The 25452-nt window shown below is 39.8% G+C and overlaps 1 protein-coding gene across 1 annotated transcript in view; it reads left to right on the top strand.

Annotated features, from left to right (window-relative positions):
- Positions 1 to 25018, top strand: part of tacr1a (tachykinin receptor 1a) — a gene marked incomplete at both ends in the record, with an annotated part of 31505 nt that extends 6487 nt beyond the window's left edge. The window contains 4 exons of the mRNA XM_079161949.1: positions 6528 to 6722; positions 20012 to 20162; positions 21895 to 22103; positions 24673 to 25018. Of these exons, the coding sequence (XP_079018075.1) occupies positions 6528 to 6722; positions 20012 to 20162; positions 21895 to 22103; positions 24673 to 25018 (901 nt within the window). The remainder of the gene's footprint in view (positions 1 to 6527; positions 6723 to 20011; positions 20163 to 21894; positions 22104 to 24672) is intronic.
- Between the last annotated feature and the right edge of the window lie 434 nt (positions 25019 to 25452).

Raw genomic sequence — 25452 nt, 5'->3', positions numbered from 1 at the left:
TAGGTTTTTGCTTCTCAAAGGGACTATGTTGTATGTCTACGTGTAGCTCAGCGGGTAGAGTGGGTCGTCCTTTGATCACAAGTGTCCTTGAGCGAGACACTGAACCCCAACGTGTTCCCTGGGTGCTTCACATTAGCCCTCTGCGCCTAAATGCTTAGGATGGGTTAAATGCAGATGTCAAATTTCCTGTATGTACCTGTATGTATATGACAATTGTAATGAAGTTTCATTTCAGAAATGTTTCAATCTATAGAAACAGGGAATAGAGCAGTGTGAGAAAGAAGACATTCTAATGATTTGGATTTCTACTGTGAGTGAAGTTGTCCTTTGGGTTTTCTGAAGCCTATCACAAACCATAGGCACATGTATTTTTATTCTGTTTGATCTATTTCTGGATCTATGGTCCGAATGCTTTGGTTATTCTTTATTTATTAGGGAACAGTGCACATCAAATACGATTGGGACCTCTACCCATCGGGGGCTTGATGAATAAACAAAAAGATAATGCTAAATACTTGGCTGCAAAACTTTTATATCAAAACCATTCATACCGGCAGTGATGCAAATTTGCAACATGTTTTGCAAAAGATTTGCATATGCAGAGAGTCAACTACCGTAATCCTATTGACCTATTGAGTTGGTATAATTTACCTCTGGCAGTCTGTCTGAGGTAAATTACTGTATAACCCAAGCTTCTGTAAGCTATTTTATTTAGATTATTTTAGCAAAATGCTCTGAGCGAATTTGATTTCCCTCTGGTAAACAGTCACGCCGTGTACTGCATATTTCTAGGGCTTTTATTGTTAAAGGTAATAAAGGTAGGAGTGGATCTGGTATGTACTGCTTGTGTCAAGGTTTAAATGAGTAACAAAGTTTGCCATCGTGGTTAGGACTCGAAGCCTCCCTGTCGTTGTAGTGTACGGATTGAATAGGTCTGTTCCACAACAATGTCATTGGTCTATGCCTTTATTCGCGGTGTAAAAGCTCATAAAACGCCCCCTCTCCATCCCCTAGTAGCAGAGAGAGTGCAGAGGCAGAGGGTCCACCTGACTCAGAGAATCTTTATTTGACTGAGGTGTGTGCAAGTTTGAATCTGAAATATCAATAGTCTGTACTTGGTGCAGCTGGGCCACGTTCCGTCTGTGACGTGGCCCCCGAAGCTGCCTCTAGACAATGCTTGTGATTCCACCAGACGCCCCGCAGCGCGTGCCAGAAGCTGCTCTCATTGTGGTGTCTATTGATAAATCTATGGCGCTGTCCATGGTGCTGAAGTAACAGATGGATTACAATAATTGCGAATGTCATATCGGCGCCAGTGTTAAAGTCAGGGGATCACCAAAGTCAGCGGGATACATCTTCTGGATACCATGGATGTCAATCCTTCTCAATGTTGATGATATTTCCGTCTGACCGAACAACAGACCACCATTGCCAGCAATGCAGCCATAGAGCATGGTTAAGTATTTTAAATCTTAAAGCCAAAAGACCATCTTTCAAACCAAACCAAAACATAAATACATTACGATTCAACAAAAACAGACTAATCACACTAGTTCCATAGTACGACACCAGCTACATTCCTTACTCTAGGCCTTTTACATGAACATACACTGGCAGTGGACACAAATATTGAGGAGCATGCTCAGTGATGATGTTGTACATTTGATGCAGCCTCTGCTGGTTTACCCTGAGCTACAGGCTGCAGTCCCACTCTTCTAAATCCATCACTACCAACATGCGTTTGAGAAGGTGCATTTAGTAAACACTGAATAATGCTATTTTAGCAAGACCTGCAATCTGTTCCTAAATGTTGAAATCAAACCACTACACCAACAGAAACTTAAGTTCGCTGGCACTCTAAGATAATATTTGAGCAAAAACAGAGAGACAGGAGAGAGAAAAGACACATTTTATTCCTAAATATGTAATAGATGTCTGTGGTAGAAGCTCAGTTTCAGTTTGATATTGCTAGATGTCAACATGTAGAGGGTGGAGTCTGTGTTGTGCCTGTATCTCTGGTCTAATGTCCCTCCTATTTTAATGCTGAATCTCTTTGGTGTATTTGCTGGTCAGGTCACTGCACACACAGCACATTTTGCATTCGGATATCTAGTGAGCAGGAACGCATCAAACATTCCCACTGTTAATTACAGATCTGATGATTTTGAAAGACAGCGTCAGTGCTTCTATAAATCCACATCCATCAGAGGCAGCGCCACACATTTAGATCATTTTGAACAGCTGCCTCAGAGCTATGCCACCTCTTAGTGAACAAACAACACTCCAATCAACACTTGTCATCTCCCGTCACTGAAAAACCATCTCCGATTAGAGCTTGACAAATGGCTTCGAAGCTGTTAGTGCCTTGCTTCAGGGCACTTGGCTGGCTGGTGGATTTTGTTATAATTGATGATGTGATGTTATCTTTCATTTGGTATTCCTATTTGTTGTTCCCTGAAAGCTCAATGCGCTGCAACTTAGGAGAACACATACAAAGAGGTAAAACACCAGCAAATGATGTAAACATCATCGTCAAATTAACAACACAGGCGCAACATTTACAAAACCAACTTTCAACCAACTCCAATGTGAACCAATCATCACATTATTATTAGACGCTCAGTGCAACTGACATTGTAAAGTAGTTGTTTGACATAACAAACACACTTAATTTAACCCAAACCACAATATTTTCCTTAGCTTTACCAAGTGCTTTTGTTGTCAACTAGACCTAAAAACGAAGTAAACCTATTTGGAAGTTTATTTTGAAAAGACGTTGACATGTTTGGGATATTTGTCGTTTGTGAGTCATAAAGTTACTAAGACCAAATTAACCGCTAGATGCAAAATGAGCTCACATTTAGTTTTTCAACTTTCAGATATTATTGCAGATATTTGCAGTTTACCTAGTGTTAGCCATTTGATTATTAATAGCCTACCAATTAACATAGTGGTGCATCTTATCTGGTCATGAAATCATGAAATGGTGGAACTTAAAAAACTAAAACATAACAAAAAATATATGGTATGATCAGTTCATCAAATAGTCATTCCCGTTGTATGACTGTGCAACTTGCAGCATTGTGTTTTCTAGCCTTCCAGTGCGTTCTGGATTCATGATTTCTCTATTTGGTTGTGCTTTTGTCACTTTGCAGCACGTTTCCTGAATGCTGTGAGGATTGGATTTTCTAGATTAGGCTAACCTCAACAAGCAAGCTCATCTTCTACCTCAGTGGACACACACTGCTTAGCATTTCTATGTGCACATACACACATAGGATACACACTCAACCAAGGAAGAGGGGACGCAGGTGGATATTGGTTTTGCACAGGACATGGTGTCTGCTGGTTTTTGATGAGACTGAGGTGGCTGAAGGATTCACATGTATGCATGTAGACAATAATAGAAACAACAGTCAACAGTGACAATCCTTCAAATTACCTACCTCACACAGTGTAGCAGCCTCATGGTGTTTATATCGAACTGTTGCATTGCCACGGCCGTTAAGGTGCTATTTGTGGATAATTGGAGGTGTATGTCACCCATCCAATCTAACACCAGCTGCCCATGCTGCCTGCCACCTAGTGAGAAGGTATTATCTTGAGAGGAATCAGATATTGCTCACAGACAGATATTTGGAGTGCGAAGTCTCAAAGGTGTGCTTTCCAAGATGTTAAATAAAATGCAGGAAGAGACAAGGAGAGCAGAGCTCTCTCCAGGCAAATCCATAAAAATGAAGTACCTCTGAACTGTTGCAGTGGTTGTTGGGACATTTAAATCCATTCAGCCATTTCCCTCCATCATTTATCCAGGTCGCAGGGATGCATTAGAATGCAGAGACTTTTCTTTTGAGAATAAAGACCAATAAGACCAATAATTGGTATGGGGTTTGAATGTGCATAGCAGACGTCGATCAGAAAGCTTGTGAGTTGGCTAGTTTAGGATAACAATGATCTTGATACATTATTATATTTCTGCTCTTTTGTGTGGCTGCATGTCAATTGTTAGCACATCATGCTGTTGCCGGTACGTTGTGGTAGGTTTTGCACAGGTCTGTTTCAGATCGGTGTGTTCCGTATGAAACCCATATGAATAGTCCAGCGTCTTTCATCATTCTTGATGATCTTCAGTCTTCAATCATTGACTGCTCATTTTAAAAACTAAACCTTTACTGTTGTCTGGTCAGGTGTCCAGGTTGCATTAGATCTGAGCACAGTGCTTGCAAGCCAGCAGGGGTGGTGATGATGATGATTTGAGCTGTGGAGCGAGCAGAGCACTGTCCTCTGCAGGTGTGTGTTTGATTCTGACATCAGCAGCCCGACTATGAGTCACCTACATGAAGAAAAGCCACATGGCTGCCAGCGCTGTTTGAAGCAGAGCCAAAGTAAAGCCAAGGCTGTGATCGCCCATTTTCAACAGACCGCTGGGAGCGTTTGATTTCGAAGGCCTCCTCTTGTCTCTGATATAATTAGAGGGAGAAGTTGACGTCCATTTAGCAGATTCATTTGGGTTATTAGTAGAATTAAGCCTTTAATTAGACCCGACATTTCACTCGAGAGCTTTGCTTAAAAAATAATAACACTGATGTTAATGCTCTGTAGAATGTATACCGTGCATGCTTCCAGACTGAATACAGTCAGGCATTACAATGTTTAATTTCAAGGTTTTTTACACATGAAGTGGATAATCAATATATGTGTCCCTGAGAAATTATTTTCAATCAAATCAGCACCTTACTTGATAAATGTAGCTCCCAGGTTATTGAGTAATTCGGAAGAACAAACCATGCTAAAGGGATTTAAATGAAGATAAATCAATTCAACCAAATCTGCAATGAACTCAAAAATCTATGCAGAAGATTTAAAAAAAGAACAGAGGTAATGCATTTTAGTGTTCCCCTTACACCCTGATTCATTGTGTATTTACTGAGGAACTGGATTCTGCCAGCAAGTGTTTTGATAATGATGTTCTTGGTCATTTTACGTTATTCATGCGCTCGTCGTCTCTCTGATTAGGAGCCTGATTATGAACATGGGATGTGATTACTAAAATGCACATGGTAATCATTTGAGTAGAAGTATACTTCATAACACTCTTTGTAATGTAACTCTCAAGAGAGCACACGTTTGTGATCCCATCCTCATAAAAAAACGCACAAAAACCCCTTTTATCCAGAAAATGGATTTTGTACCAGTATGACTTTTGACAAATCAAAGCTTACTGCGTTGTTCGATTCCTTTTAAATGTTTCAGACGTAGGTGTGTGAGCGAGTGTGTGTATGTCCTGCAGGTTGTGTTTCAGTGTGAAGTTTGAGTTACCCTTCACAAACTCTATTTTCAGTTTATGACTCAAATGAGCTTTATACAAATGAGCATTTTTCACACTTTGCCTATCAAGGACCTGAATAACTTGTGATCACACACACTTAACAATGAATTCTCCATCTCTACGACTCTTTATCCTCTCCTCCAGTCTGCCTGTAGGTAAACAATCAAACACAATTAGGTACAAAACTAATTATATATATTTGGTTAGAGATGTTTTGCAATGGGCAGCTATGGTTTGTAGTTCTAATATTTTAATTGAATGGATTTTCTGAGCAATCATTCCAAATGGGGGAGTGCATAAGTGCATAATAAATGATTTATTAACCGTAACGTGTTCTTTACAACCACCTCGAACCTAAAGTGGAAGACTTGTAGCTTTTTATAGATAGTCCCTTCATTTTAGGGGACAGAGAGTTATTGCATTAGTAATTTTGAATATAAATAAGTCATCACATTTAATATTTGGTGTCAAATCCTTTGGAGTCCATGAAGGCCTGAGGGATCTGAGTCACAGACATGAGCAGACACTTGGCATCTTCACTGGTAATGCTTTGCCAGGCCTGCACTGCAGACAGCCTCACCGCTTGCTTGTTTTGGGGGATTTTTGTTTAAAGTCTGATCTTCATTAGGTTAAGCATGTTCAGTTCAGATGAGGTCCTGCTGCATCATCTCAGAATTGTTCACCCAAAATGGATGTGAACACCTTCAACCATCATTAAATCACTTTAGTCTGGCTCCGTCCAAAGGTAACAAAAGCAGTGTGTGTCTGAATGTATATCTTGTTTATTTAATCCATACAATAACCAGTGCGTAATATTGACATTTATGGATTTGCGGCGAGTTATTAGCCGGACTATTTCTTGTTCGGGTGCAATGTTTCTTTGGACTGAGCTACCTTTCCCTGCCTCCAGTCTTTATGCTAGGCTGAGCTAACCAGCTAATAAGCGTATTTCCCAAAATGTCAAACTATTGCTTTATTCATCTGTCTACCTGTAGATTTCAGATGATTATTCTTGTATTTGATCAGTTCAGCATATTACTTTCAAAGCCAAGCTATGAACTACGAATCAATCATTCAGTAAATAAGTGATCATCCAAACTGCGTTATGTCAGGTGGTGGTGGTGACTTATTTAACCTGACTTCTAGGGTAAAAGAGGCTCAGGTGTTGCTCAGCATCACTGTATCTTCTCCCCTGCAGGTACATGGCCATCATCCACCCTCTGCAGCAGCGCATGTCCTCCACAGAGACCAAGGTGGTGGTGGGAGTGATCTGGGTGCTGGCTCTGCTCCTGGCATTCCCTCAGTACTACTACTCCAACACGGAGCAGTACCCCGGCCGGGTGGTGTGCTACATTGACTGGCCCGAATACACCGTGTGCGACTTCAAAAAGATGTGAGTGTCTCTGTGGAACAGCTATTCACATAGTCAACAAGCACCGTTAATTGCTTTTGAATTGATAGCAAATGTGGGAGGATGTTGTTTGTATTAAGTGTAAATTAGAGAGCGTGTCGGAAAAGCACGGAAGCTTTTTGTGCTTTGTTGTGAATAAATTGAAGACACATCAGAGGGGATTTGGGTTCTTCCTTTACTGAAAGGCAAACGAGTCGAGTTGGAAAGGAGAAAAGAACAATTAGATTGTATTGAAGCCTTTCTCCACCATTCATTTTAAATTTGTAATTATGCTAGAAGACATGCATGCTTTTCTGTTTAAAAAGAACCGTTTACCAGGTGCTTCACAAAGCAAAACATTTCAAGACATGAAAACAGGACAACAATAGACAATTGAGTCAATCATGAACAGAATAGCTTTTTGGAAAAAAAAGGTTATAAAAAGCCATTTTAAGGAATAAGAAGACAGCATAAACTTTTAGTTTTCAATGTTTTATCATAAAAGCTTCAATCTGAGATTTCAGTACAATTTCTAGTGCTAATAGTGGATAAACACGTGATTTCTTTTCTTTCCACTTCTTTGTAAATCAGAGCCCTTCAGGTCAAAGCTGAGAGCTATGATTCCCACTACATTCGGATTTTCACAGTCATGTTAACTCACTAACATGCGTCCATGGCTTTTAAGCTGCATAAAAAAAACTCAAGTCAGACAGTATTCAACACACACACCTTGTCTCCCATCAAACACCAAAACATAATAGGATTTATGTAAAGGAGCCTCCTGAGAACAGGGAGCCTGCCCAGCTGGCCTAGCTGTTCATCAAACCACAACAGTTCAAGGTCGGTTTTGGAGGAATGTTTACTTTTGATTCCACGATTTTCTAAAAGCCAGGCATGCGACTTTGCAATTTTGTCTTGATTCTCTCAATGAAAGAGCCTGTTCAAGCAGCCCCATATGTAGGAAATAAATACAGACCTGATTTTGCATAGTTAGTTCTTTTGAATTGCTGCAGATTTAGTGAGTTAAGCCAGAGGGCTGCACAGAGTGCACATTTCTAAACTGCAATGGACAGAGAGGGGATTTCACTCCTGAGGCATACGGAGGGTTTTTCTGTTCCAGAGTCATGCAGGGTCAAAGTCTGATCTACTACTGTGTATTCAACAGCTCAATTTATTCCTTGGTGTACAGTTTAGAGATTTAAGGTGAGAAAAGAGAAATTTCCCCCCGAAAAAAAGCCTGCACAGTGAAGCTCAAACATCCAGAAGTTACACTGGACGGGAAGCCCCTTAAGTATTCATCTTCCCACGGGCTCCTTTGAGGACATATCATTTTAAAATCAGAGTGCCATGGAGGTTTGGCGAGAAGCTTGCCAGACACCATTTGAATTACTGTGATACAGCAGGTTAGTGAAGATCAAAACATGCACTAAGAACGATTTACGGACACTATGTGAACCTGGTCTGACTGTTCAGTGACAGTCAGGGTTGACTGGTCACCTTTCCTCCAGATATCATCTTTCAACCAAAGCCATATATTCATACCAGTGACTGACTCTCGTGGCAAATCATTTTAACACTGTCTTTTCCTCATACAGAGGAAATAGCTAAAGCTGTCTTTGCTGCCGAAGCGCACCTATTCCATCTCCCCTCACCCCATGATCTACGATCAAAGAGAATGTGAGAAATGTATGGTTGTGCAAATGCTGGTGTTAATCTTCTCCTTGCACACGCTGAAACCTCGCTGTGCTAGACAAAGTTCTGAAGCTGCTTTAAAAACATAAATGAAGCATGCCTGACAGTGATTTATTCACACTTTGCGCCACCCCGGTAACTCCAATTTCTTTCGTTTGTCTTTTTGTAATCCCACTGGCATAACTAGCCGACACACACGTGAAGGCACGAACACAGGTACCGTCCCGTAAATGTGCACACAAGAGGAGTTCAGCGAACACAGAAAAACACCCACGCAATGACGCACATATGCAGGCACTCAGACACACAGCAAAGGGCTCTGAACACAGCTCTGCTGATGGCCACATCTCATCAGCAACAGTGTTTACCCTGCTCTGCTGCCAGCGTGCTATTGCCTTCCCCGTCTACTGCATCTCTCACATTTCTCCATGGAAATATAGTTTGGTATGAACAGCGTAACAGCAATTTCAATGTTCATCAAGGGGTGCCAGCTGCAGTCATTACTTTTTTAATGAAACTGTAATAAGGGACACATAGGAGCTGAGTGAGAAAGCAGTAATCATTCAGCTCAGCTGCTGAAGCTGTAAATGACACATCTGATTAAGGCTGACTCCTGGTCAGATCCCACATGTCTTTCTTTCCGGGTGTTGTCCCGCTGCCGCTACTATAGTCACCCTGTCTGATGGCATGTCTTCCTGCCTTTCCTGTCGGTGGGAATTAGTGAGTAAGGTGTCATGGGAGAGTATTAATAGATGACATTGTTTGTGAATGCACGCTTATTTAAATAACTGTTGTTTCGCCACCACTCACACTACACCCCCATAACATTATCACCCCTACACAAAGAGACACACGCGTTTCTATGCAGTGAGCAGATGATTAGAAGCCCTCCTCTCACATTTGCACCTGTCTCTATACTGAAGCTTGCAACAGTAATGTCATTTACGCACTTGCTTTGCTTGTAAACTGATTACTAAGACTGATGTAACAAACCATTCGTTGGAGACCCCCTGGCAGTTGTTGCTGAGTTGCAGATATGTGCTTGTGTTCTTTAGGCCCCTAACCCATAATGACCAAAATATTTAAAAAAGAAAGCTGACTAGGTTGAGCAAACCCCCTCCTGAGGGTGGGTGGGATGCCCACCCTCATCTCAGCTTCTATTTTAACCCCAAAGAAACGAATGGAGAAACATAAACATAAACACTTTGGCTGTGTTTATGTGTCCCTGTATTTGTCTTCACCTGTTCTGTAATCACTTTTTTTAATCAATGAATTACATACTGTAGATGACGTATCGGCAGGCCCCCTACGTTGGTGAAACAGACAGCAGTACAGATACGGGAGCAAAGCAATGTCCACTGCTGTGGATGGTGCTGAAGCAAAAAAATCAATGTCAGTTCAGGTGTAAACTAAATTCAGAATGTTTACCTTGCTTTACCTTGTCGTCAGACAGCCCTTTCCAACTGTGAACTGAAGCTGTTATCGATTCACTCTTCAAAGCCACGATTCTCCATTGACAACAGTACAAAACTGTTTGACTAAACAGTAATTTTACCTTTAGAACATAGAAATTGCTCGTCTACCGCTGCCTCGATCGGTTAGTTTGTTTGTGTTATTGTGTGGATTTTTGTGAATCCAAACTAACCCTGATGTGATGGAGTTCTTCATAGTGTGGTGATGCTACTTTTACTCAAGATCTTAATACTTCTTCCAAATAGATTTGTTTGAAGAGGCAGCTAAGATAAATCATTAGTGGATATTCCATGTGGCCGCAAGGGGAAGGCTGCTTTTAATTAAAGCTTCCTGTCGGGGTGCATTAATCATCTAACGGTTTGAGGAACATGCAGGTGGATCATTGCAAATGACCTGGCGACCGTGATTATATTATCCTCTAAACGTATCTAAAGAAACTAGCAAAAGTACACTAGGCTTGAACATATTGAAAAAAAACAGCAGTGTTGCCAACTTTTTCCTGAGGAAAGTAGCGAGAAGCACTAGCTCCAAAAGTCTCAAAATCTAGCGAGAAAGTCAGCAAGTTGGCCACACTGACAGCCTGTGACTTTAGGCCTCCTTCCAAAGCAACGCCCCCAAAATAACCATTATGCATGTACAGAAAACATGGCTATTGTTAGTACTCACAGCTGTCCAGCTGGCAGCTTGTGGAATACTTTGGTGATGCACAATTAGTGCATGGGCAGAGTGCGTGCAGACAGGATGGTAGATAGACAGGCAATCTTTTTATTTAGCTTTATCCATGTGCTCTCCTCCTAACCTTTAACCTTTCACTAAGGTAAACCCTTGATCCAAGTTCTTCTGCAAATAGTAAACACACACCACATAACCCCATGAAAGTGAGAATTAACAAATTGTGCTCAATTTGCAGAATCATCCTCATCTTTTCATCCCTGAGAGAATATTTGCTTCTCATAAGAAAAGAAATACATGAACACCTCACAAAATAGATCTATGTGACGCTGACAAAAGACACACACACACACACACACACACACACACACACACTCCAACTCACGCAGAGCGAGGAAATCTCAGTCTGAGCACACCTTGTCTCTGTGATCTCTCTCCACTAAATTGGGCTTCACACGACATGAGCCTGAGATTAGTGGCAGGAAGGCAGCGTGGAGCGAGGCGTCCTGTTACCTCAGGTATTCTTTTGCCTCGGCTGGCAGGCAAAGTCAAAAGAACAGCTGCCCTTCCTCCCAACACACACATTCATTAAGTATGTACAAACACCTACATCTTCAAATAAGCAGGAGCAATGGAATTATGCATGTAAATATGCATTTCCTTGAAATGACCCACACTTTAATGCTCATATACTTTACAATAGATTTGGATCGAGTTCATTTTATGAGCTCAGCCAGCAACTCCTAATTGTTGCATTCATATTCATATTCACACTTACATGTTCACACACCCACAACAGCCAGCAAATAAAGACTTTTGAAGCATGTTAGTCCGCTGGGGGAGAGAAGAGGCAGCAGCACAAGAAATTACACAAATATGTTATTGTGTGTGTAATTTGTCAGTGCGTATGTGGCCTCTGTTGAAGAAGGTTGTATTGATTCAGCTTGTGTGACAGAAAGGTGACATAGTACAGCTTCTATTCCCGAAAGTGTCATCCATCAGTGGGAGCTATGGGTCTGCTGGGGCCCCAGGGAGAGCTCTTACAAGGCAATTCTTCAGCTACAGTTGTTTTAAATGAAGAAACTTGTAATGTAAGAAATTGTGTGCATAGAACTACGGTGGCCTTGAGAGCTCAACACATGCAAACAGACAACACCAGCAAATTATAAAACATCTGAGCTATCGGATTAGCTCACAGTAGTACTACATAAACGGTCAAGTCTTGGCTGTCCAACGAGAGACTCCCAATCAAAACAGGGACCCACATGTAAAAGCAGTGCTCTATACTGCTACTAGTGGCCACATTGTTTAAGTCTCATTCACATGCAGCATTATAAGGATAACAAAAAAATGTACATTAATAAAAAAAACTGTATCCGTAGAAAACTTTTTAACTGTGAACATAATATATTTTGTTCAATGTGTGTAAATGTATTTTATTTAAAATGCTCTTAAAGTAGAGTTGTTCACAAACCGATATCGGGAATGCCAATCCAGCATTTCAGGCTGTATTGGGTATTAACGAGTATGCAATCCAATATCCCGTCATATAATTTATCAGCTAATTTACGCTACACAGGAACGAAAAAAAAACATGTGTCACTCGATACCCAGTCCGTGCATCTTGCCCGATTGGTATTGCACATGTGCAACTCTCAACAGAGAGTTTATATTACATAAGGGCACAGCTTTAGGTTTTCTAAAACAAGAATGAATTCAGGCAATGCAAATATTTGTCATTTTATTGAAATTATAAAAGTAGCTTATGCATAACCAGTCTGAGAACATTTATATTATGTGTGTAGGCTGTTCAACCGCGGCAGCAAGATTCTTGCCAGTAACCCCAATATTAATACTTAAAAATACATGCCTGCTGCCATAAGAATAGATCAATAGTACCCTGTGTACTGCATTATGTATCAGCAAATATGAATTCCCTTTTTAGAAGCTTTTCATGGATGGAGCAGCAGCACAGTAAACATCTCTACACTTTTGGGAATGTGTCTGTCGAGAAATGTTGGCAGAGACACGTTTTTCATCTTTTTCAACAAACTGGTCAACTGTGAGCATTTAAAGCCGGACAAATGTCAATATCAGGAAAATCACAAGACACTGGCTTGGTTTTGTCAGTTTTTTTCTGCAGCTGAGGTTGGACACACATAGCAACCTCTAACACCAGATGAAAAACACAAGTGAAATTGAGAAAAATACCAAACCATAATAAGAAGTTGCTGTGAGGTCTGGAAATAACAGTTTGAATCTCTGGCCTCATTGGTTTCAGCTGTCAGAATTCCACACCATGCTTACGTTTGCTCTGAAATACAAGACATTATTTCAAAACTATAAAAGGATTCTCAAAATACCGCCACACTTTGAGCAGCCTCGTGCTTGTGGAACTCATTGTTGTCCAGATATACTATACTGATTGAATGCTGACTTATTTTGTCACACACTGGAAGAAGAAAACAAAGTATACACTGCCTATAAAAAGTATTTTTATATTTTATTGTAATGGAACATGTAATTAAAACAGATTTAATTTAGCTTGTTTAAACTTGTCAACAGAAAAAACACCACTGAATGTCAAGAGGGAACTCTCCACTCGAGGACATGTTATTTTTAAGCTAATTTTGTACAAATTACACCAAATATGGCATTAGGTTTGATGGGCAAAAAGCTCCATTCTGGTCTCTTCAGACCATAGACTCTTCTTCAACTCATCCTCAGCTTTTGAGGACGTACTCTTTCTATTTTAATGACTGATATAATTGTACAACTTTTTGCAAAGTAGCTTGTTGCAGATTTTGCCACAATAACGATCTTCACAGCTGCATTTATGCAATCAAGTGAAATGCCTTAACAATACAACGCGTGATCACCTTTTAAGTAATTATACGACTTCTAAAACTATTTGACTATACCAGCGATGATTTAGGTTTGTCCTATTAAAGACAATGAATACTTCTGTCTGATCACTTTCTAGAGATGTATTTTCAGTTTGAATTAAAGTATTTTTCTGTTGATCACATTCAATTCATTAAGATGTGGTTAAGTAATAAAACATGAAAACTTCCAGGGGGAATATCTTTTATGGGCACTGTTTGTATTCCAAAGATTTTTTGGGGGGGGTTTATTTCTTAAGTTGTTTTGAGGAAGCTCATTCAAATTTGTGTTATTGATACAGAAGCTTGCCAATCGCTCTCTTCAATAACACATGTTAGATCCTGAAATTATTTTGTTATGGCACTATTGTTGATTGATACACAGCCGAGCCAAAATCCTAGCAGAGGTTGCTTATTTTAATATGATGTCGGATTTGGCGCCAACCATCTTACCGCCTACAAAGCCACTTTAATCATGTAAATCACCAGGATCTGAAAATGATGCCTTCAACTATCCGTGACTGATTTACACTTTCATGATTCACTGTCTGGAGGACTAATGAGAACAAGCACTTCAGAAAGAGTGCATATGCCATTTGGATGGACATCTGGTGTCATTTCCAGCATTTTTGTTTAAGGAAATGCCGTGTGCAAAGATGTTATTGATCAGAAGTGTTGAAACCAAGCCGCCCGCACAGGAAAAACTGAAGTATTGATCGTCTATGCAAGCAGCTTATCACGACCCACATTTACATTTGTTGTTCGGCAGTGTCAATTTTGGCAGCTATTTACACAAAACATTTTATCAGTTTAGTCATATGTTACTTATTTTTATCTTTCATCATTTTAGTCTAGTTTTGATTGATTTTGTCAGCTATTTTTTTTATGTTTGAATATATCATCATATATAAAGTATATACACACATATATATATATTGAACATTTCAGTCAATCTAAAGTAGCCAAAACCAAAAATGTGATAATTTTAGTCAAACTTATTTGACATAAGATTTGATCTCATCTTATGAAAAACACAGGTTGAAGAATTAATAATAACGCTTTGATGCTCCCGAGTCCTCCTCAGGTTTGATGCACAGGCCAGTCCAGTCGCACCCACCCAGCCTGTTGTGACAGCCACTGTTAATCAACCACTCTGACCCGACCTATCCGGCAAATCCTGTACTAAGGACTGAGACAAAAAGAGTAACAGTGAGAGGAGAAGAGATGGTAGAAGGTGACAAAATAAAGAGATTTTGGTAAAAAAAAAAAATAACATTGCATGTTGATATGGACAGAGACGTCATTGGAAAAAAGGTTGTTGACGAACATTTGTCGTAGTTTTTGTTAACGAAATGAACACTGTTAGTGGCCGTAGTTATGAAGTTAGGAGCAAAGGAGGAAGTCAGGTGACGAAGTATAAAGAGCAACAAAGTCCATGTAGGGAGGAGGTCGGAGTGGATGGATGGGTGAAACAGACAGAAAACAGAACTGTTCATGTCCCATGTGAAACAAAAAGTCCTCACGTTGACTTATTTTAAATTGGGGAATTATTTTAAATTACATATGAAACTACGTTAGTACCTAACCACATTACATACTACGTATATTGTTTCGTAAAACAAACTTACATATTTTAACCCAGACCATGATCGTTTACCAAACATATCCAAGGATTTCCTTTTACAAAACCTTAATTACTAGTTTAACATGGTCACATATGTTGTTTAGGGAGTCATTAGCAAAAAAACTAATTCTGTTGTTTAGGTATGAGGACGTGTTGGTTGAAACTCATTGGGAGGCTGTGCACCCTTCTCTACCCACAGCCTGATCCTGGCAAGTCACACTGTCATGGCTGATTTCTTTCAAAGAAAGTAGTAGTTTGCTTATGACAGCAGCTTTAGACTAAAATAAGACACCTGAGAAATAACACACATGCTTTAGCAGGAGCAGAGCCAAGATGTCTTTTCTTTTTCTCCAACGAACATATCCCAGATTGGAGAGACATCGCGTTCTTTTAGTTTAGTCTCCTCCGTCTTCAGGCTGTTACAACTGTGAGCCAATTCAACATGTCTCTGACAAATAAATCCAGTTAAATTGAATCTGGTTACTTCAACATTTCCAAAAAAATGGAGCTTGTGTTCAGCAAATAACAGACGCACTGCACAATATGTTGTCAATCCCATTCATTCATAACTCTTGAGAAACACCCTCAAACACACATACTCTCGACACACATATTGCAAAAGGATTTACTCAAGAGTTTTCTTTGAAGCTCATTACTCCTATTGTCGCTTGAGTATACAAACCCCTTGTCTGCTAATTAGATTGCAGCAGCTTCCGTTTTCTCTGAATTGATTTTCCCCAGCCTTGTGTTAAATGTTATCGGCTCCTTGTGTGACCTGCTGCTGTGTGTGTTGGCTTCAGTTAATACTTTAAATAGCGTCACATTTTGCCGGTGTGGCAGAATGCTTGACGTCTTGGTTTAATTAAAGACAAGATTAGATTTTACTGTGTTTCTCTTCTCCACTCATGTGAAGAGAGAAAAGAATAAGTGTTACTGATAACATTAACATTGAGCCCTGCCAGAAAGCCAACATGCACAACCATGATCATAGCTGAGTCCCAATTACATACGCATGTTAAGAGGATTGAGTACGTGGCGGAACTGTGACAAGAGCAATCACAAAATGTACGTCCAAAAATGTAATGCACGAAGGAGATGGAGGCGCTGCCCGCAACAAAAAAAACATTCAAGCTAATTGCAGATGAGGGTGTACAAGAAAAACATAAAGATATACTTTGTTTGTGTGACGTGTAACAGCGGAGTCAAGCAGACAGTGGATTATTCCAAAGCCACAGTTTAGTCGATGTTCATTGGTGCATATATCGTATAATTTTCTGTGAGTATAAATTGTTTTTCATTTCTTGTATACTAACTGTGGAAACAGTAGAGTATATGGCAATGCGATTACAGTAAAAACTCCATTTATGTGTAATCATCCGTGCTCCTGCACAGCCTGGTTCATCCACACAGGTGGTTTCACTTTGTTTCCCTGATTAGTCCTCTTCTCAAGAATGTGTGGGTGTGAACAGACTATTACGTCTCTCTCACTCTGTTGTTATGCTGCGTTCCAGACAATTCAGAGGTCGGACTTTTGCTGGTTGAAATTTCCAACTTTTGACTTCCAAGCATTCCAAGGGCAAGACACCAAACGTTAACAAAAAACATTGCTGACCACGAAAGCAAGTGGACACGGAATTTAACTCTCTACAGTGCAGTCTCCCCATTATTTGGCATGTTTTAATGTTTTACAGTCTATTTTTTGTGCAAAGAAGACGTTTTGACATCAATTTGTAGAACATAATACATTCTATGTCAGAGCCAAACAATTGTTATTAACTGTTGTTCATATATTGAGTAGCACTGTACTAATATCCTGGGTTCAGGTATTTAGGTAAAGAAATCCCTGTTGTCGTCAGGTGTTTGACACAGGAAGGGCAAAGTGTTTTGACTGCTGCTGCGGTAACGGTTTTTGTTGTCCTCCAAATGGTGTGTTTGATTGGTTTACGTTCATGCACGACGAAGCAAAATAAAAGGACTCATTCTACAAGGAAGAACGAGTCTGTAGATGTTCTACTTAACACCACGTATATCAAAAGGTAACTTATAGTAAACTAGGCTTACAACCAGCGTGTCAACCAGGTCACTCCTGGGAAAGACACCTCAGTCGCTTACGGTAGTAGACTGGGCTTCTAAAACATACTATGTGCTATTAATTATTTTCATTAAATACAGACAAATATACTTTAAATTACCTTTTAGTTGATGGTTTACCATTTACAACATGCGCTTCTACTATTGTGTGATGCCAGACGAAGGCTTCTTCGTGAAGTCGCGGCTAATGAATTTGCCCTAATTCATAGGAATTCTGACGGACATCAGGTCGGACATTTTCGAATTCAGAGTTGTCTGGAACGCAGCATTCGTGTCATTGCACATGTTAAGACCTGGTCACACTGGAAAGTGGTACAGCACAGTCGTCAAGAAATAATCGGAGGTTTATTGACACGTGTTGTAGGAGAACGTAAGAAAGATGAGGTAGAGCTTTTCGTAAGACTTCATAGAACCGATGTATGAGGATATGTTGACCTGAGCAATCAGGAAAAGTCATTGCAAACACCTGTATCGGTCAAGATCTCGCAGTTCTGCAGTGCTGTTTTTTATGTCCTGTATGGACTAAAGTCTGATGTGGACTGGGCACATTTTCAATAAACCAAACCTCCAAAAATCTATAATGTTAATGACCAATTTGCATACAAGATATCTCTCTAACACAAGTAGAGAGAACTTTCCTTCAGGTGACAAACAAAGCCTTCCCAGAGTCCCATCTAATAAGCACTTAAGTTAATTAAGATCAATTGGATTTGGATGAAAGAAGAACAGATTGTGTTGAGTGCAAGCATACTTAAAACGAAAATTCTGGTCCTTTCCCACTGAGAGGGCTTAAGAGCTATATTATTTGTTGATTTTCTTACTGAAAATTGATCCATGGTATTATTTTGTCACACACTGTTTATTGTAACTTCTGTCACCAGCACAAACAGATAGTAATCCAAAACTATTGACCTTCTCTTATTATTTTAGCATTGGCTTTCATTGCATTGAATGATTTATTTTAAAAGTGTACTGCTTGGTTTGACATGTGAGACTAGTGTCTTCCGAAATCGAAATATCAAAAGTCTTTAAGATAAAGACTTAACGCGACGGAGCTCTCAAGACTCTGATATTAAATATTACTCTGATATCTACACTATGTTCTCCCTTGAGCAGGTAATATATCTACTTTGCAGTGCATCTGTATGTGTGTTTCTCAGTGTGTGGTTATTTCTCTGATGAACGTTCCCAGGTATTAAACGGAATTAACATAATTGTAGATAATTGCCACGAAAATGGCCCGTGAGTCTCATCTGCAGCGTCCGCAGAGGGGAAAACTGATTGTCCCTCTGTGGATGCTGGAGTCAGGGGGTCTTCCATCTCTGAACACGGTTAAATATGGTTAAAATAGTGATCTAATACAATTTGCCACATTTTAACGGACATTAATGCACACGCACACACATATGTATATAAACAGACCACAACAACTCTATTAACCTGCATACACACTGTGGACAGGGATTTAACAGGATCAAATGGTGTGTCTGTCTTAGATTACCATATCATTAGCAAAATACTGAAACTGTCATATTTAAGTACTTCATTAAGGGTTTAAATTCATTGGACAGCTATTGGAGCGGGAGCCTAATTGATACCACTCACATTTTTAATTGTGTGACAAAGCGAAACTATTTTTCTGTCGTTTAGCAAACGCACTAAGGATGATTGATTCCACCCTTGACTCAAATTTGTAACTTTTTGCTTTCAAACTTGCTGCATTAGTGCTTCAGAGATAAGGGGAATTGGCAGATATTACAAAATAAAATGTATAAGTCTTCTGTTTATTTAATCATTCTTCAGTATCTTTTGACTGACATTTGCCTATTGTTTTAGAAACATTTGCTAGCTTTTTTTTGGAAAGCTTACCTGTGTATCAGACCCTGCCATCAAGGAAAGACCTTTTATTGAAACCTCTCTGTGTATCAGGTTTTGTTATTGAGTCCCTTGTCTGGTAATACCAGTGTCCTTGATACTTATCTTTGGGATTCGCAATATCAGCATACCCTTTCTTAAAACTCAATAACAAATATGTTTATATTAAAGATGGATGAAAGAACTACTTGTGATGGGAAATGGGTCACTTGTAGTGACAACCTACAGATAATTATCACCTGACTGCAGTTCCCCCTAAGCTCCTCAGACCAATTAGCACATTTTAGTTAAGCTAATACACCTGTTTGGGTCAGTGTCATCGCTTGCTTTTGCATCATTTCTAGAAGAGCATGCAGCTGTTAAGTTCCCTGTGCACTACTTTTGTCAAGTTATATCATGTATTAGCTCATTTATGCTCACTTTCCACTCGATCCGTACATCCCACCTGATCTGTACTGCACAAGTGCAAACTAGTACTATGCACCTGTGGGTAAACACTCTTGTACACCCTATTTTTTATTTGATAATGCTACATTGTGAATTGCAGCCGGTGGGCAGTAGTCCTGCTTGGCTAAATGTCAGAGCTAACGTTAACGGAGGATGCATTGAGTTACATTATGATGCGTTCATGCTCTATTCAATAAAAAAAGAGTATTGGAGGAAGAAAAATTTAAACTAAAACCATCATGATGGGTTCAAATGTGATCTTCTAAAATTTAGTTTTTGTTTACAGCACACTGGTAAAGAATCAGTACCAGATATCGGGCAACACGCAAGTTCAGGAATCGTAATCGGTATCTGGATGTAAGAAATGGTATTGGAACATCTTTAATTGCCTGATGCTCTATTCAAGTGTCAGTTTAGGACTATATTCACGGTAACGGTGGCTCCTTTTCTACAGGCTTAACTTGAGTCTCTCTGTACTTTAGTCAAAAAACATGCATTTGGTATATTTATGATATGGGATGTATGTCTTGTTGTAGGTACTATGTGTGCGTGGCCATCCTGATCTATTTCCTTCCTCTGCTGGTGATGGGTTGTGCTTATCTGGTGGTGGGACTGACTCTCTGGGCCAGCGAAATCCCCGGAGACTCTTCTGACCGCTACAAGGAGCAGCTTATCGCCAAACGCAAGGTAACCCACACATTAGACAGCTACCCACAGTATTTGGATTACAAACTAGTTTAATAAGATTAATCCAACCACATCTTATGCACTTTTGTACACTGCAGCCCTGAACAGGACATTCACATTTTATGTTCTAGGGTGAGAAAAGCATGTCTCTGCAACTTGCAGAGACATGCTTTTCTCACCCTAGAACATAAAATGAGAATCTCACACAAACATATAAGTGTGTCTGCACTGATGAGATCAGACCCCGCAGGTCAGTCCGTGAACATTTAGTTTGAAAGATATTTTTGAAGCGTTGTATCTTATTTCATTCTGTTTCATTTTAGTTTTCTGTATTTTGGATCGCTCTTTTACTTTATGGCTTTGATTCATTTGTTTATTGTATTTATAGCCAAGCTAGCAGCATAGTTCTATGGATGGCAATGTGGGTCGGTTAGTTGGTATGCATTTGTTCCAGAATGAGATATCTAATCCATCTAATATAACTATTGAATGGATTGCAATTCATTTTTGTACAGACATTCATGTTCCCTAGAGGATGTTTCCGAGTGATTTTGGTGATGAAGTTGACGTTTGTGGCTTTGAGTGAAATATCTCAACAACTATTGGACGGATTGTCATGTAATTTGGTACAGACCATCATGTCCCCCTCAGGATGAATTATATTATAATTTTGGTGATCCTCTCTTTTTTCATCTCCCACTATCATCAGGCCAAAACTTTAATTTCTATGAACAAAAAGCTGCGATACATTCCCATCACCCTTTGCTGTATTCTGTGTAGTATGCTTGCATGTTAAACATGCTTATGCTAAGAAGGTGAACATGGTAAACATATCTGCTTAACACCAGTTAGCTTGTTCACTGTGTGCATGCTGATGTTAGCAGCCAAAGCATCATTATGCCAACAGCCTCATATAGCCTAGCATGGCTGTAGACTCCTAGTGTTCTTCTCTCCTACTGGCAATACAACCACATGATGGAGACTTGTACATTGGAGAAAGAACATTTATGATTGGTTTATCAGCAGCTGTGGTGGGCAGAAATCTTAGTCTTTTAACAGTCTTTCGAATACAATAACTCACACTTTCTAGACTTCCTTTGTGATTGTAAAAATCCCTTGATCATGTTACATGTGCAGGACACCAGTTCACCTCCTAATGAGGCAGCCGCTCAGATCTTTTATGTCTGTCCATGTACATTATTTTCAATTCATTGCCAGTAAGCACTGTCTGTCATTGACAGCGCAAATGATGTGCCTGTGAGTATTGGATTTTCATTTTGCAGACAGAGTTCAAGGCTTTTCCTGGACTGACGGATTTGTTGCCACTTGTGGAGGCAATAGAGAGGCTCGTTACAGAAAGGAGAAGGAGAGAAGTCCTCAAGGGAGACAATCAATGCAGTGCAGCATGCCTCATCCCAAAACTTTGTTGAGTTTGATGGTTTTCCTGGACAGGTTTTATATGTATTTTAAATTATTTACGGAGAAGGTATCCCGTTGAACCTTTTATGACAGTATCATTGTACTGAGGTGTGTTGATAACCTGCAACATTTTTTTACAGCATAAAGGCTTTTTGCGATAAAAAAATAATATAATACTTGAGAGGCCAACTTGTAACTCTCCGGCCCTTCATCCGTTCTGATCTAGTCTGAAAAGTACATGGACACTGGCAACATCCACTATGGACAGGGAAACAAAAATGAAGACGAAACGCTGTTGTCATGTGTCCAACAGGTGGTGAAGATGATGATCGTGGTGGTGTGTACATTTGCCATCTGCTGGCTGCCCTACCACGTCTTCTTCCTGCTGCACCATGTCTTTCCTGCCATATTTGAAAAAACATGGCAGGAAAGGTTTATCCAGCAGGTTTACCTGGCTATCATGTGGCTGGCTATGAGCTCCACCATGTACAACCCCATCATCTACTGCTGCCTCAACGACAGGTCAGTCAGCACCTACACACATAAACGTGTCTTATTACTCTTTTACTGGAAATTCTCAAAAACATTCACCTCATCTGCATCGGCCTCCATTTGAGCCTGGCTTATATTAGAGACAGTACACTTGATCATATATAAGGAAGAAGCCTGCCTGTTTTATTATCTGCTCTGATTATGATTTATACATTTACCAAAAACATAGTTATTCCATAATCACTACTGTGCAGTTTTAACAGATATTCTGTTCTCACTAATTCATAAATGTTGACGTTTGCTGTTAATATCTTTATTTATATAGCACTTATGAAAACTAAGTAACAAAGTGCTTCACATCAAAACAAATAAAAAACACATCAAAACATAATATAAGTTAAAAAAACAACAACATACAAATGAAAATAGCAAAACAGAATAAAAAGTAGAATCAGGTGAAATCGTGGAAGGCAGTTGGATAAAAGTATATTTAGAGCTTAGATTTAAAAGGAGCCATTGACTCAACTTGCGTTATTTCCTCTGCAGGGTGTTTCTGTGCCTTGGGGCACATCTCAAAAGCTCTGCCCCCCCGTAGTCTTCAGCAGAGAGACTGGAATAGATAGAAGGCCGCTGCCTAACGATCTCATGAGTATGGTATTACAGGGATAAAAGATTTGATAAACATTTAGGACACGGATCATTAAAGCCCTTGTAAGTAATTAAAAGAACCATGCAAACTATTCCAAAACGTACTGGAAGCCGGTGTAAAGAGGCTAAACCTGGGGTGTTGTGTTCAACCCTGACAGTTGAGGTCTGTACTGTCTGAAGTCAGTCTACAGTTTTGCTATTTCGGCATCTAAAAAGGCTGTTACAGTAATCCAGGCGTGATGACATAAAAGCATCTAATATGGTTTCTGTATCATTTGAGACTGTTGCTTAAAACTGTCATCAATAAGATTCAACACTTCCTGCACAGATGTTACACATATAAATATGTCCATAATTACAAAGCAGAATTCATTAGAACCAACTTTTCAAAATACTCTTTAGATCTAGAAATAGAAAACAATCTCCATTTGTAATACACTTAACTATAAATCTAAATATCCTCCTTCTCTTCATACACATGGATAACCGTCATTCATTTGTAAGACACCACCCTGATGATAGACAAAAGGCAAGAATTAAATGCAGTGAATAAAGCATGGGGGACTTTAGAAGAGTTGTGTTAAACATCTGCAGGATGTGTTTCAGTTTCACGAACTTTACTTTTCTTATGAAAGTGCAGCAAAGTATAAGCTCTTGTAAATGGAAACTGTACTGTTGGTAAGCACTTTTATTGAAGTTGTAGTTGATGGTATTTCAGACTTGGGTCATTATTTGAATACTGGAGTACTTGCAGAACATGTAAATCATTTCTAAAGTATTATTACTAATTAATTTCCTCCCTTGTTTCGTTACACTATTCATAACTTCATGAATTTAATCATCTTACTATTTAGTCATTACAATCCCAATATAGTACATTTAAAAGATCATCAAATTGTAATATCTTCATTTGTAAGTAATCAGGACAAAACATTTGGACATCAAAAGTATTTTTTTGCCCTTAGATACAGTGAGAATTTTGTTCCCCTTTTCTAAGAAAAGATGACAAATTTTCAGCGGGGAAAACATTTTTATTTTGTTCAGCAGCAATCATAGTGTCCCTTAGTGACACACACATACACACTCAGGTACACTCATCACATAGCAATACCACATCCTCTACTGCTGCCTTAGTGACACACAGTTGACAACTCAGTAGAGAGGCTGCTTTCTCTGGAAAGAAACTCTCTGAAGTTAGAATAAACTTTAAAATCTCTGAAACTGCCTGAATCCCACTGTGAGCACCAACAATTTACTGTCAACATGCGGCGTTATGTGCAGAATGCCTGTCAACAAAAATGTCAATGACTTTAGATGAAGGAATCGTCATTTGTAAAAAATAAAGGCAGATGGTCGACTCTGCTTGTTGTCTTTAATTAATCATCTCCCACTGTCTCGCATTGCGGCCACCTGTTAATTGTCTTTGTATTGTCAGAGAAATAAATTAAAATAAATGGGTTGGACTGCAGTGAGCTGAAGTTTAGTCATCACCCTGTTTAAGATAACGGCCAGCTTTTGTCTCTATCGGCTCAGTCAATTTATATTCTAAGGCGTGACCGATGATGGCCCTTTCCTCTCATTCTCAAGCATTCTCTCTCCTGCTCTCAGCGATTTACATTTTTCTTTTTCCCCCGTCTTGAGTTATAGTTCTTTCTATCATCTTTTCCTTCTGTGGTTAATGTCACGCTAAACATCAAGTGCGGGTAAAATGAGTCTTTGAATAAATGTCACATGCAACATAGTGTTAATCAAAACAATTACAGTCTTTGCTCTTTACCTTATTTTACATTACATCTCTGAGCCACTGTAGACCTACACTGTATCAGCCAGCCCTTTGTCAAACTGTCTGTAATTCATTTTTTTTTTTTTTCATCCCAGTAGGGATACCATTTTTGAATTGTGTGCACTTAAACCAAACTAAATAGGACTAATCTTTGCTTCTCTTGAACAGGTTTCGTGCTGGTTTTAAACAAGCTTTCCACTTCTGCCCATGTGTCCCTCGAGGCTCTTACGAAGGCCTGGAGCTCAAGTCCACTCGCTACCTTCAGACCCAGACAAGTGTTTACAAGGCCAGCCGGATGGAGACCACCGTGTCCACTGTTCTCCAGGTTGGGGATGACATGGAGCAGCCCAAGGTCAAGGCAATAGCGGCTCCACGGCCGTGTGGGGCTGTGGTGGGAGCCGGACCACATAACTCCTCCCTGGACCTCACCTCGAATGGGTCATCGTCCCGGAGCGTCTCCAAAACCGTATCGGAGACGTCCAGTTTCTACTCGAGTAACAACCTGCAGGAATAGACTTCACACGCAGGGGGCATTTTGCCAGACAACAGGGAGAGAGAGTGAGTTGGTTTTGTGTGTGTTCATGCAAAAGAACAGTGTGTGTCTGCCAGTGACTGTGGCAAAGTTTTTGATGAATACATTTCAAGCGATTTCACTGGAACGTCGTGTTAGGTCGTTTGCAAGTGTGACTCTCAAGTTGCTGTTCACTGATTGCTGTCGTCACCCACAACGCCCTTGTAAAAAAGGACTCATGCTGCTCGCTGTAAATGATCAGCTGCCATTAGAAAGGTTTGCTAAAAAAAAAAAAAAGTGATGAAGAGCACTTTGATGACATGAGCACATTCCAGTTCAAAGGCTAAACTGAAGCAGAAGCTAGCACCTCCGATCTTCAGAGCCTCTGCTTGTCACACCAGCCTTCTCTCAGAGCAGAGTGAAGGTTCACACATCCT

This window comes from Pholis gunnellus (genome assembly GCF_910591455.1).
Source record: "Pholis gunnellus genome assembly, chromosome: 6".
NCBI lineage: Eukaryota > Metazoa > Chordata > Actinopteri > Perciformes > Pholidae > Pholis > Pholis gunnellus.
Note: the sequence above shows the minus strand (reverse complement) of the source record. Positions and strands in the feature narration are given on the sequence as shown.